The sequence below is a fragment of the Pleuronectes platessa genome, chromosome 17 (assembly GCF_947347685.1).
Source record: "Pleuronectes platessa chromosome 17, fPlePla1.1, whole genome shotgun sequence".
Taxonomy (NCBI): Eukaryota; Metazoa; Chordata; class Actinopteri; order Pleuronectiformes; family Pleuronectidae; genus Pleuronectes; species Pleuronectes platessa.
The window spans coordinates 1,807,503-1,822,369 of record NC_070642.1 but is presented as its reverse complement, the minus strand read 5'-3'; the positions used below and the strand labels follow the sequence as shown (position 1 = coordinate 1,822,369).

At 42.5% G+C, this 14,867-nt stretch overlaps 1 protein-coding gene across 7 annotated transcripts in view; it reads right to left on the bottom strand.

Moving 5' to 3' along the window:
* The window catches only part of mcm9 (minichromosome maintenance 9 homologous recombination repair factor), a 51,266-nt gene that overhangs the window by 27,346 nt on the left and 9,053 nt on the right, over positions 1 to 14,867 (bottom strand). For 3 of the 7 annotated variants that reach the window (XM_053445670.1, XM_053445668.1, XM_053445674.1), the window contains exons 2-8: positions 10,113 to 10,296; positions 9,694 to 9,859; positions 6,939 to 7,045; positions 3,623 to 3,829; positions 3,384 to 3,465; positions 2,908 to 3,108; positions 2,686 to 2,811 (exon numbers count right to left, since the gene is read on the bottom strand). In XM_053445670.1, coding sequence (XP_053301645.1) covers positions 2,686 to 2,811; positions 2,908 to 3,108; positions 3,384 to 3,465; positions 3,623 to 3,829; positions 6,939 to 7,045; positions 9,694 to 9,859; positions 10,113 to 10,277 — 1,054 coding nt within the window. In that variant the 5' untranslated portion in view covers positions 10,278 to 10,296. Of the gene's footprint in view, positions 1 to 2,685; positions 2,812 to 2,907; positions 3,109 to 3,383; positions 3,466 to 3,622; positions 3,830 to 6,938; positions 7,046 to 9,693; positions 9,860 to 10,112; positions 10,297 to 10,450; positions 10,692 to 14,867 lie in introns of those variants that run through there. The other 4 variants (XM_053445669.1, XM_053445671.1, XM_053445672.1 and 1 more) reach the window with 4 other exon arrangements.

The window sequence follows — 14,867 nt, the reverse complement described above, 5'->3', positions numbered from 1 at the left end:
ACCATTCCCCTTTTGAAACCACATTAAAATTGTATAGATTTGCATTATTTGTATCTGCAGCAGTGCATGAATTATTACCTCCCTCGAGGAGGTTATGCTTTCATGTTTTGTCAGATTGTCTGTTAGTCAGTAGGATTACACAAAAACTGCAGGAAAGATTATGGTATAGGTCAGTAAAGAACACATAAAGGTTGGTGCAGATCCAGATAAAAGGGTGGAATGATCTTTACCATTGAGAGATAGGGTGCTCCATCTTTTCATTGATATCTCAGAAACATTACATTACATTTAAAATTAAAACTGAGAACAGCGATATATAAATTATCTTTCACCTGCATTACAATAAAAACTATACAAAAGCCCATTATTTAATGTTTGACCTCATTTGTATAGTTTTTTCAAAACAACCACATATTTTTATTTTTCAAGACTATTTAAAAAAGAGTCGAGACGGTAAAGCATTTAGCACTTAATAATGTTTCCATTCCTTTTCATAACACTTAAAAGACATTTAGGCACTTAAGACAAGTGTTTCAGGGGTCAATTTGTCCCAATATTCCTGCAATAAAGTCATAAGGTTTGCAACAGTACGGGGTCTCGACATTTCAAAATGCCCCCCATATTCTCTATTGTGGCCAATTCAGGACAGCAGGCAGGCCAGTCCAGCACCCCCACCCTCTTCTTCATCAGCCATGCCTTTGTAATTTGTGCAGAATGTGATTTGCATTGTCTTGTTGCAATATGCATGGATGTCTCTGGAAAACATGTCGTCTTGAAGGCAGCAGTTGCTGCTCCAAAATCTATATGCACTTTTTGGCATAATGGTGCCCTCACAGAAGTGTAAGTTCCCTTAACGAGGGCACGGACACAACCCCATACCATGACAGACCATGGCTTTTGGACTTGTTGCTGGTAACAGTCTGGATGGTCCTTTCTTCCAAAAAAAGACCGTAAATACTGACTTGTCTGACCGCACTGAAATTTCTCCAGATTCCCTAAATCTTTTAATAAGGTTATGCACCATAGAAGATGAAATATCCAAATCCCTTCCTATCATTCATTGAGGAACACTGTTTTTTCTATAGGTTTACCACACATTTGTTGGCAAACTGGCAATCCTCTGCCTATCTTTGCTCCTTAAGAGCTAGGCCTTTCCTGGATGCTGCTTTTTTACCAAGTCATGATTACTATCACCTGTTGACATCACCTATTGAAAATCACTTCATTATTCTAATCATTCTACCTGATACTAGCCCTAAATTGCCCCCGTCCCACCTTTTGGGGGAAAGTGTTGCAGGCCTGAATGGCAGGAATGGATGTGTTGGGGTAGAGTCCACACAAAGAACCATGAAAACTGAGGCCTGTAGGCCATGCTGAAACCAACTTTAGAGTTTTTCACTCTGAAGCCAGCCTGGAGTTTTCCTCTGAGTGGGGGACCATTCCCTCACTGTCCTTCAGGAACCCCACTGTGTTCTGGGTCGCTCCCTGAGAGTTGAACCCTGACATTCAATTGGCTGAGAGCCAACTAACCCCACTGGCCCCCACCGGAAGGGGGCAGGCACCTCTCAGGTAATATAAATACAGGAGAGCTCACAGAACTCGCTGCCTTATCCCTGCACTTTCGACTTCTCCAGACCTATCCAGGTCTATCCAGATGATCCAGTTGCTAATGGGTGCAATCACAGACGTTTGTTTTATTTAATTTTCTTTATTTTTATATTAAGTCGAAGTTTTATTTTGATAGGACTTTGTTATTTTACACCAGTGGTTCTCAAACTTTTTTTGTCATGCCCCACTTTGGGCCTAGAATATTTTTCATTCCCCACCCTCTCCCCAGCCACAACAAAATGGGCCAAGTTTAACATGTGTATTTACATAACATACTCATGAACATTAAATCCAAATTACTTTCAGGAATTTTGATGTGCAAATAAAAAAAAAAACTTTTTGTGACCTTGGTTGCTTTTTTCAAAGAATAGTGCAATAACTTTACTTAAATTCAACTTAATTGAAGTTCTTTTGGGGACATTTATCACTACATTCCTCCATCAGTCTGTACTTTTTCAATAATAGAGAAAACATTTATTCAATTATAATCACTATAATCACTATGTCACAAAGATGATAAAGCTCAACCAGAAAGAACACATGCATGTGATTGTGGTGTAATGTTTCTAAGTGTCATCTTAATTTGTTGGGTCTAATAGAGTTTTCAGACATAAAATCCCCACTGGTCTCTCCTCATGTCCTACCCCAGGGATAGGCAACCTTTACTATCCAAAGAGCCATTTTGCTCCCTCTTCCCCCATATTAAATCTGTCTGGAGCCGCCCTGATAACAGTTTATGAAGTTATATAGTTATATAATGTATATAAAAACTATAGTTTGTTGCATTTATTGCATTTGTTGCATTTATTGCATTTGTTGCATCAGGCCTGAACATTCTCTGAAAGCACATTGCTGGATCCGTCCCATGATCCGTCATGATTTACACCAAAATGTAATGGGTTCTACACTGACCAATCAGTTGGTTAATCAGTCCACTGCATTTTGCATAATCCACAAAACGAACCAACAAACAAACGCAGATAAAAATATAAGCTCCTTGGCGGAAATAAAGTGAAGCTCTAAGTAAGCCCCTTTGCAGCCGGTTGATTTAAACCACATTAGAAACAAGAGCAATACCCCTGATCTTGGTCCCAGAAGAATCTATCCTCTGCACTCCGCCAGCCAACACCATGGCCACTGCCAGTTTAATCACATACATGCCAAATACCTGTGGGCACAGGCTCAACAAGATCTGGTTTCTACCTAAAGAGAGGGGAGAAGATAACATGTTTAATCAAAATAAAGCAGAACAACAAAAGTCCTACTATGTTTTTATTTCTAAGGGAAATTCTTACATACCAGCTATGGGATCATGTTTGTAATTATCCCAGAAAACAGCAAATTCTTGCAGAACATCCTTCATGAGCAGTGCAGAAGCAGTCTGTTTGTTGTTTACTTCTATATTGTTAGCTTTGAGGACCATCTCCACATCACTGCGAGTGCCCTCATATAAGGGCTTCCAGCGTTGGCACATTACTCCATAGACGGTCACGTCATCTCCTGAGAGCACACAATAAATGAGCATACTGAACACTGTCACGGTCAGTCGAAAATAGATATTGTGGTTTCCTTATCAATTGAACTTCTCACTGAATTTAATTTTAACTCTGATTCCGCAACAATGCTTTGTATCACAGCATGTGTTGTACCAGAAAAGACATTTCCAGTACAATTTCTCCTTTATCAAAAGATTTTATCTGAGGTAACTCACATCGCGAACATACAAAATAATGACACTGCCTTCAGAGCAAAGTGTCTCGGGTTACAGCTCTTACCAGATTTACAACTGTCGACCAGGTCATCCTCAAGAACTACCACCATAGAACGAGGAATACTGCCCACTGACAGCCTCTGCACCTTCGGTGCAGAAACAAGATTTACTTTGACAAAAAGGAAAATCCAGATTTTACATCCTGGGTATACTAACTTTGTTATCTTAAAAAAAACTATTATAGCAAGGATACATTTTCTTTTTTAATTAGACAAATGGGGATTGTATTCATAATTGCCTTACTTGTTCTTGTATCTTGATCTCCTGATAGTCCTTGCAGGCTGAAGGCTCAGATCCTCCTGACAAACAGCTGAATTTGTATGAATTACAGCCATCAGGATTAGGGCAGTTCACAGGTGGGACTGAGGCATAGAACTGGTCAAAATCTGCCTGCATCGAGAAAACATGTCGACACTTGTCACACATGTAATCACGCTCAAATTCCAGAACCTATGAGAAGCAGATGCATAATTCATGAGAAAAAACAACAACATGGCGACACTCACCAAACTTGAAAAAATGTCAATTTTGTCCAAATGTATATTTCTTTATTGAGGCACTTATCACCATAAACTGTCAGGATAAAATATTGGCAAAAAGTACTCTGCAAATGAAACAAAACCAACTTGACCTGGAAAGCTACAAAAAAGTTGAGTACACTGACTTTTATATTACCAATTATGGCTTACTGCATGGACAAGCATTTAAAAACACACTTTTTAAGCCTTTTGAATTTAATGGAACAGAAATTGTAAGACAACTGACAAAAGATGAAAGAAACCAGATTGATAGACTAGCTCAAACACAGTTGCAGCAGTGTCTAAACCAGGGGTCTCCAACCTTTTTTCAACTGAGAGCTACTTAGAAAAAAATTAAGTGGCCAAGAGCTACTTGCATCACATCGCACATATTTATTAATCAACTGACTTAAGCTTCTGTTTGTACACGTGTGAAATTGCAATACACAATGCTTATCAAAAATAACTCAACTCTAATACAATAACTTAATAACTCAACATCAAAGGTCCAAGAAAACATTAGTACACTCACTCTTTTTAAAACTTAGTGAGATGACTGGCACTGCATGGAGTCCTTCTGTTTGTACATGTGTGAAATTGCAATACACAATGCTTATCAAAAATAACTCAACTCAATAACTCAACATCAAAGGTCCAAGAAAACATTAGTACACTCACTCTTTTTAAAACTTAGTGAGATGACTGGCACTGCATGGAGTCCACCAAAGAGGTGTATGCTGGAGTGTATGCACTCAGGTTCACTCTAATACAGTCATTTAAATGTTCATCTGTCAGTCTTGTTCTGAATTTAGATTTGATGACATTCATGTCAGAAAAAGCAGCTTCACAAAGGTATGTCGAACCAAATAAAGCAGAAATTTTAAGTGCTGCTTGGTGAATGTTCTTGTAGTTTTCTGGGTCTACAAGGCTCCAGAAATGTTGTGAGTGTTGCTGAGACTTAAGCTGAACATGATTCTGGAGATTTATAACCTCCATCTCCATCTCCACAGGATTGACAGTGAACAGTTCAGCCATCTTTTCTGAAATCTCTGTGATGTCTACCTCCATGAATGGGTTGGCAATGAATGCCACACATGGCTCCAGCTTATCAAAATCATTGAACCTATCCTCAAACTCCTGGCCTAGCTTTGACATGAGGTCACAATATTTATTGACATCCAAAACAAAGTCAGCCCCTGCATGGCTATCTAACATCTTAACTACTGTTGGGAAGTGTTGCAGTCTTTTGTTTTTCAGTTGCTGGAGGTAGAATGACAGTTTTGCTTTAAAAGCCTTAACAGCACTGATCATTTTAGAAATTGTTCTGTCTTTACCTTGTAACTGGGTGTTGAGCTGATTGAGTTTCTCTGTCATGTCTGTCAGGAACGCAAGATCAAGCAGCCACTCAGCATCAGACAAAAGTGTAGTGTCCTCCTCTCTTGACTCCATGAAAGCCTTGATTTCGTTCAGCAATGAGCAGAAGCGATGCAGTATTTTTCCTCGGCTCAGCCACCTCACCTCAGTGTGGAGAAGGAGATCACTGTGTTCAGCAGACAGTTCCTGGAGGAGCAGTTTGAAGCTTCTGTGCTGCTTGGCCTTTGCGCGAATGGAGTTGATGATCTTAATGACAGGTGTCATCACATGATCAAATCTCATGACTTTGGCGCATATAGCCTGCTGGTGAATGATGCAGTGATAGTTCACAATTTTAGGAAAGTCCGGGTCGGCCTTGCACAGTGCAATAAATCCTGAGTGGCGTCCTGTCATAGCTGGTGCGCCGTCTGTTGTAATAGACACCAGCTTTTCAATAGGCACGTTATTTTCAACGAAGTACTTTTTCACAACGTTGTAAATATAGACTCCTCTGGTTGTGGTTTTTAGTGGAAGCAACGTCAAAAACTCCTCTCTGGTGGAAGCGTCTTCGAAAACCATCCGGACAAACACAGCCATCTGAGCGGTATCAGCCGCATCCACCGACTCGTCACATTGAATTGAAAATTTGCATTTAATCATGTCCCGCTCCAACTGACCCACTGCATCGGCAGAGAGCGCAGACACTCGCCGTGCCACTGTGTTTGCGCCAAGCTGTACATCAGCGATAGCGGACATGATTTCAGTCTTACTTTTATGGTCCTTGAATAATGTGTCGGCCACCGCTGTCATTGCTTCCTTCACCATCCCGCCATCGGTGTATGGCTTCTTGTGCTTTGTCAAAATGTGCGCCACTTTAAATGATGCCTCCGTGGCCGCGTTGGCTTTCTTCGTCAGTCCGATGAATAAACATTGCTGTTTTTTAAGGTTTGCTTTCAGCTGGTTCACTTTCTCAGTCCGTAGAGTGCTGCCTGCTGGAAAATCCCGTGCAAAGTTACCGTGGACTTGAGTGTGGTGGCGCTCCACGTTACCTCTTTTGCCGACCGAAACACTGCTCCCGCATATGAGGCACACACACTTGTCCTTCACGCTAGTAAAGAAGAACTCGCATTCCCACTCCAAATGGAAATTGTATGTTTTCTGCTTTTTCTTGACTTGGCCACCTTGGTTTTCCATCTTTGTTGTTTGTGTAAAGTTCTGCTAATACCACCAAACTCCTCACTTTAGCTTAGCGAGCGTACAACGTCACTCAACGTCACAACGTCACTTTGGCTACATTTACACCGGACACCAATGTGACATATATGTGAACGGAGTGAGATGAGGTGCATTTACTGTCGTCGGAATATAATTTTTTTTATTATTATTTTTTATTTTTTTATTTTTTTCGGTCAACCTATCAGGCGAGCTACTGAAAACCTGCCCGCGAGCTACCGGTAGCTCGCGATCGACGTGTTGGAGACCCCTGGTCTAAACCTTACTATGTTAAGTACCTTGATATAATGTATATTATGATTTGGCACTATACAAATAAAATTGAATTGAAATTGAATTGAGATATAGAAGGAGTCACACTAACAATAACAGAGTGCACACCAATGCTGGCACACATATAAAAATGGTTGCAAAAGTTATAAGACGATCAGTGACGATCAGTTACCTACTGTTACCTTTGCAACACTGGTACGTATGATAGTACCAGTGACAGACAAAAAATGCCCTACGTCTCTTGACCTGGGAATGGTCTCTCTGGTCAGTTCTGGACAAACTGGTAAACCTAGACACACAATAGTCAGGGGGTCAGTAAAGAACAGAAAACTTGAAAGGCAAATGTAATGAAAATGTTGTCATTTATGGATTTGATATTAACTGAGCAGACGTGTATGCGGAAGTTTGACCAAATCGGCAACTTTAGGTTTACGATTACTGATCAGAGACTATAACTTTATGGAATCTCTTAACAAATGGCTGGGATCTCACATCTGGGGTCTCACTCTAGAGGTCTTCCACAGTAAATGAAGACAGGATGTCTCCCACCCTGATAAGACATCAGGAGGGTAATAAATACATTTAAATACCCAATGGAGGAGGCTGTGAGTTATGAAAACACAGATTTCTCCTCTGTTCTTCGCTCATTTGTACATGTCGTTCAGGTAATGTGTACTGAGTAAGTCCATCTGCAGATGCTGATTTAAACTTACAGAAAGAAGTGTTTGACTTTGTGCTTGATTCACAGAAATTGTCACCACACAAATTGACAGCAAACAAAATTATCCAGTCTCCAATAGAATAAATATTTTAAAGATTTGACTCTATATCCTTTTTTAAAAGAACAAGCTATGCAAAAGTTTTGTCTCACAACCACCCAGTGTAAGACTTAGTGCATCTTTGGTGAACAACTGTCTGTGTTTTCATTTCTCATTTGGGATGCACTGATTGATTTGTTCAGTCATGAAATCATCATCTGTACACCTCTGTCTGTGAACGACACTGGGATCATTCATAGGTGTGGGATTTTTTTGCTGTAATACATGTGAAATATCTAAAAAAAATTCCTGAACCTATTTTAGCTCCCTCTGTGAGGTTACCTATTCTTCTAACAAAGATGTGCCGGCGCCCTGCTGACTTGGTGTAAATTACACTATTTCAGGTCGAATATGAACGTCGGGGCTCACAGACACTTTGATTACACCACACGAGAAGTATTGAGGCATTGACTTCAATTGTATGGGATTCTGCTGCAACAAAGTTTACCCATGAAACTCCCTAGGTGTTTGGTTGACTCAAACACTTCCAACCCCTCCATCGGCAGAGTGGTGAATAGGTAATGAGTGAATTAAAATGTTTCAGTAAACTGGCCCAGAAGGCCAGCTCGATCTTGGACTGCCTTAATGGCTCCATTCAGAAAGTGGGTGAGAGGATGATGTAAGCGAAGCTGAAATACCATCTTGTAACACCTATTACCCCTACATAACACTGTGGGTGCCATACGAAGCTCATTCAGCAGACTGCTGAACCCAGAGTGTAAGGACGAGCGGCTTCCAAGGGTCCTTTACATTTATATGTATGTAGCACATACTAGTTTGGTACTCATATTCATACAATAAACCATACCTGCTTATATACTTATTACTGTCTATATATGCATATACATGTATACATCTCTTTCAATCTCCTTACACATAATGCAAATAGAATAATATCCTCATGCAATCGTCCTGCGCCACAGAACTTTAATCTAATGAATTTCTGAATCAACTTCACAATCTAAGCTCTGGGTAACAGCTGCTAACATCAGATCATCTTTCCAAGGTGGATGTCTAACCCAGTGATTTTCAACCAGTGTGCCGCGGCACACTAGTGTGCCGTGAGAGATCGTCAGGTGTGCCGTGGGAAATTATCTAATATCTAGTGTTGCACCGAAGATGTTTTCCGACATCTGCACATCGGTAATAAACTTGACTTTCACTGATATCATTGGTATTTGTGGTTAAACTGCTGGGCACGTGCCGCGGCTGGGGGAGCAGTCGCCCCGTCGCCCTCCTCTCCGCGCCTCCGGACACCCGGCGTGCGGCACGTCTCAACGTTTTTTTGGGGGGGGAGGTCCTCTTCTGCGGTGCCTCACGGCGTCAGTGGTACGGGGGCTTTCTTTCTCTTGGACCGCGGGGTGGTGTCCCCCGCCGGTGCGGAAGGCAGGCCGTTGGAGGGGACCGGGTACGGCGGTCGGCGGCGGCGACTCTGGACGCGTGTCGGGACCTTCTCGCAGATCACCTCAGCTACAGCGCCCGCTGGGGGAACCCTCCGTTCGCGCGGGGGGCCCTTCCGGCGGTGCGCCTCGGCTGGCGCCTAGCAGCTGACTCTGGTGCGGACCAAGGGAATCCGACTGTTTAATTAAAACAAAGCATCGCGAAGGCCCACGGTGGGTGTTGACGCGATGTGGTATCTGCCCAGTGCTCTGAATGTCAAAGTGAAGAAATTCAATGAAGCGCGCGTGAACGGCGGGAGTAACTATTGGCACTCAAAACAGGTCAATCTGTTTTAGACAGGGTTAAAATGTCCTGTTTTAAATGATCCTTGTGGTATTTTGACCAAAATATGTTACAGACATTTCATTAAGACCCCAAGGAACCATATCAACTGGGATAAAATGGGTATAATATGTGTCCGTTAAATAAAGTTTAGTTAAATCAATAAAATCGGATTCAATACCTCATTAAAAGGTAAGAGTAATAAAGGGCTGAAATAATTTAAAATAGTGCTTTTTAATACATTTAGAAACTATATTACTAATTATATGTATTATATGTACTGTGTTAGGCCATAGAGTGTCATTTTGTGTCATTTTGGTTGGTGGTGCGCCCCAGGATTTTGTAAATGTAAAAAATGTGCCGCGGCTCAAAAAAGGTTGAAAATCACTGGTCTAACCTGTAATGCGAGCATGAAGTGTGTTTCTCATTCGGTGCTCCTTTGTTCTTTGTCCTTCGAAGTGCTTGAGAGAAGCATTCTGTGACAAGTCCATCGCTGTTCTTTGTAACACTTTATCAAATATAGCCAGGACATCGTTCGGATAGGCGTTGAAATAGTCCCCAACCTATGGACACACATATTCGATATACCATGTAATTAATGAAAAACAGGTTAAATAAATAAGTGTTTTTAAAGAATCTCTCCAATGAGCAGATCAGTAAACAATACTTTAAACTCGCAATACAAACGTTTTTGTTTTTTTATATTATCATCAGCAATATATCTATACAGTAAAAATAATCCTCTTCCCTGGCCTGTAGTTGAACTGATATCCATATCACAAGTACCCCGGCATACTTCTGTTTGTTTTAACTTACCTCCATATTTGTTTCAAACAATGTCATTGCATTGACAAGGACAGGGTGATGGGTCTCCTCATTAGCATCTGCAATAAGCTGAAGAATGTCACCATGATGATGTTCTGTCAGATAGGTTTCAAACACCAGTCCAATCAGTGCCTCCTGTTCTGAGTTTATCAGCATGTTGAAGCGATTAGAACTCCTAGAAAAAGAGAAATTATCAAATCAGACAAATGTCGTATTCACTAGAAATAAAATATGGCAAGTACTTAGACTTTTATGGTCACAAATAGGTACAGTATTACTTAATATACACACTGTGACAACCCTCTCCACCCTGTGTGCCTGTTACTTGCCATATCTCCCAACGACTGATGTATAATCACTTCACCTAGGTTCCTCCTCAAACACTTTTTCTTCTTATTGGATTCGGCAGACTAGACACTGCAATGACATATTGCTGCCCTCTACTGTTTGTTATATCTGCACCTTTTGATCATTATTCAAATGTGTTTATATTGTCCACTATTATGCAGAAAGTCCATCAGCTTCGTAAAAACTGTTTCTCCAGTTGTTCCCCGATCTCTGAATAGTTTTCTGCCAAGGTGAGAATAGAAAGAACAGAGAACATTATTCCTTCTCCCTCTCAAAAAATTACTTTTCAAGGTCAGAAAATTTACGAAAAGACCCCAAAATTAACACTGTAAGTGGGCTTAGTAAAGCTATGCATGACTCCCTGGGTGTCTGCCCTGGACTTGTGACTTTTTATTTATCGTCAGTCATATCGCCATCGTGACATTAAACAACGTTATCGCAGATCGCATGTATTCTGATGATCCATGTCACAAGTTCAGTTCTATTCTTCCCCATTGGCAGCATTCTTTGTGAAATGATCTCAGAATCAGAATCAGAATTCTTTTTATTGACATGTATATTTGCACATACAGGAAATTGCCTTGGTGTGGTTGGTGCACTGTACATAAAACAACAATATAAAAACAGCAATATAGAACAACAGTATATATAGTAAGAGAGTTATGGGCACGTGCGGTTCTAAGATGCAGAGATTGGTGATAGTGCCAAAAATATATAGTTATAAATTATGTGCGGGGGGGGGGGGGGGGGGTCAGCAGAGTCAGTGTGATGCAGGGGGCTTGTTTGTGAGCCCCACTGCCATAGGGAAAAAACTGTACAGGTGCAGGTGGCACAAGGTTTTATTCCTGATAGCCCGGAACCTTTTTGGGATGGGAAGGATCAGCAATGATCTTGCCTGCTCTCTTACTGGTCCTGGAGTGGAACAGGTCTATGAGAGCCGGCAGGTCGCAGCCGATGACCTTCTCAGCTGACCGAATGATCCGCTGCAGTCTGCCTTTGTCCTTGGCAGTGGAGGCAGCGAACCAGACGGTGAGGATGGACTCAATGATGGCTGTGTAGAACTGAAGCATCACTTTCCGCGGCATTTTTAATTTCCTCAGTTGCCGCAGGAAGAACATCCTCTGCTGGGCTTTCTTGATGGTGGAGGTGATGTTCTCCGTCCATCTCAGGTCCTGTTCGATGATTGCCCCCAGGAATCTGAAAGACTCCACTGTTTTCACTGGGGAGTCGCACAGGGTGAGGGGGGCGGTTTGGGCTGGGCTCCTCCTGAAGTCTGCTACCATCTCTACAGTTTTTAAGCGTTCAGCTCCAGGTAGTTCTAGCTGCACCAGGAAGCCAGGCTGTCAACTTCCTCTCTGTAGGCGGCCTCGTCCCCATTGGAGATTAATCCAATAAGGGTTGTGTCGTCGCCAAACTTCAGGAGTTTGACAGAGGGGTGGCTGGAGGTGCAGTTGTTGGTGTAGAGGGAGAAGAGTAGAGGAGAGAGCACACAACCTTGTGGGGCTCCAGTGCTGATGGTCTGGGGCTCAGATACAAGCTTGCCAAGCCTCACACGCTGCTTCCTGTCGGTCAGGAAGTTAGTGATCCACCTACAGGTGGGCTCAGGCACGCTCAGCTGTGTCAGCTTGTCCCGGAGAAGAGCTGGGGCGATGGTGTTGAATGCGGAGCTGAAGTCCACAAACAGGATACTGGCGTAGGTGCCGGGGGAGTCAAGGTGCTGGAGGATGAAGTGGAGTCCCATGTTGACTGCGTCGTCTACGGACCTGTTGGCTCTGTAGGCTTCCTCATTCCCCTCTACACCTGTGTGTGCCGGTACGGTACCCAAATAAAACCCACCTCATGCCCTGCTTAATGAATTCTATATAATGTTTGAAAAATATGGGGGGGGGAAATTGGATTTGGTTTAGTCAAAACTGCTTCTGAGTCACTTCATATTTCTGAATTAACTGGTTTATATTCTGCTACCCACCATCTGATCCAATATCCATTTTTATGTCCTAATTCTGGTATGTTTACCCCAAACACCACTATCCCCCTGTTTCGGTGCTTTGATCCAACTGTTTAGATCTGTATGAATTCCACTCATTTTGCAACCGTGGTTTAATTTCCCAAACCATGATCCCTGAAGTCTTTCTTTAGCCTTTATTCAATATGGTTCGATCAACATTGGGTTCTGGGATGAGACATAATGGAACCTGACCAGCAGACTGGAGGCCACACATCTACATCTACAATTCCAATTTCCTCCGCTTTAGATTTTAGCTGAATTCCGATATTATTTTAAGTCTTTCGGGACTTCCGGATGTGCTTTGCCGTGTGAAGACGTGCATGCGGAGGCTCCGTGTAAAAGTTGTCAAAAAATATTAATATCGCCATACTGTTATCAGTTTGGGGGAGTGAATGAATACTGTTTTGTTCGGGTACTAGCAAGTGCGCTTTCAGTACATTTTTAGACCGAAAAATGACGACTCGAACGAGTCGAACGGGTGGAGAGAAGCAGCAGGTGGCTAGCGGCGTAGCCTCCTTAGCTAGCAGGGACAGTGTTAGCCCATCACGAGCCGACAGCATACCTCAGTGGGCTCAGGACATGATGTCCGAGATTAAAAAAGCCAACGTTGCGGTTATGAAATACAGAGAGGAGACAAAGACTGAGGTCGCAAAGTGTAAGGAAGAGATAGAAAAAGGAAGAAAAAAGATGACAACCGAGTTGGAAAAATGGACCAAAAGTTTGGAAGAGAGCACGAGAGCCCAATCTGAGTTGCTACGTGGGGAGGTGAAGCTGGTTGCTGATAAAATTAGAAGTCTGGCTGATAGGATGGACAAACGGAAAAATTAGGTAGATGAAACGTTAAATGATCAGTCCGACACCATAACCGACATGGGGACAAGACTGAAAGAAATGGAGAAGGAGATACTGAAGCTGAGGGGACGCAGTGAGGATCTCGAGGCGCGATCACGGCGCAACAACATACGTGTCGTGGGCAGTGTTGGTCAAGTTACTTCTAAAAAGTAATTGGTTAAAGTTACAAATTACTTCTCCCAAAAAGTAATTGAGTTAGTAACTCAGTTACCACATTGTTAGAGTAATTAGTTACTCAGCAAAGTAACTGTGGCGTTATTTTTCATGTTTTATAACGCTGTTACGTTCTGTAACATCTTTAACGTCAAAGATGTTTATATTAACTGATTGAAGAATAAAAACACTATACCTCGCTCACCTGCAGGCATTTTTGTTTGGGACGTTTTGTTTGGGGATTATATTATGGACCTGGGGGGGAAATATTGATGTGTTGAATGTGTGTAAATAGCGTGTTTATGTTTACGGGGCCGCCATGGTTTGCGGGCTCGAGCACGGGGATATGTGGGATTGATGTGGGTTTTGTTTAAATACACTTATAATATGGAACCTTTTTGTGTCGAATTCGTTTATATTTATATTTATTTAATTAGGGGTTAGACCGATAACAAGGTCATCGGTCCAACCAGGGATCTTTCGTTTATAATAACTTGGTCGGGCAGCGCGCAAGGTACACAGCGGGTCGAGTCCGCCCGTGTCCTTAAAATTAAAAGCGTAGAGCATTTCCCCTGGGGTTTGAACAGGGTGATTTGTTACAACCGCACGCTTCATTCAACCAAATTGTAGTAACGCGCCACTTTACATTATCAATAACGATAACGGCGTTGTAACGATGACAAAAGTAATTAATTAGATTACTCCGTTACTGAAAAAGAACTCCGTTAGTAACGCCGTTATACTTAAACGCCGTTACTCCCAACACTGGTCGTGGGGGTAAAAGAAGGGGCCGAGGCAGGCAAAAAGCCGTCGGAGTTTATGGCGGGCTTACTGAAAGAAAAGTTGGGTCTAGCGGCGGCACCGACGCTGGACCGTGCGCACCGGGCACTCGGCGCGAGACGAGACGGGAACGGAGGCCCACCGAGAGCATTTGTAGTGAGATGTCATTACTACACAGAGAGAGAGGAGATACTGAAAAGGGCGAGGGAAATGGAGAGAACACCCGAGGGTCGGAGCGGAGGGATTCACATCTTCCCGGACTTCACCCAAGACGTAAACAGTAAGAGAGCAGCCTTCAGAGAAGCAAGAAGCCTCCTGCGGACCTGCACGGGGGTCAGATACGGGCTACGTTACCCGGCAACACTGGTGATTACGCCAGAAGGAGGACAAACGAAAAGCTCCGAGAGCCCAAAAGACGCTGTGGACTACATCAAGAAGAAATTGAGCCCCGGGTGAGACCTATAGACGGATCTGATTCTGGCTGAGTAGATACTATACATGCTTACACTGTTGAATTGGTTGGGGGATTAATGTAGGCAGGATATTGTTCACCAGTCCTGACAACATTGACAAAATATTTGGCTTCAGTGTATATTTAAAAAGAA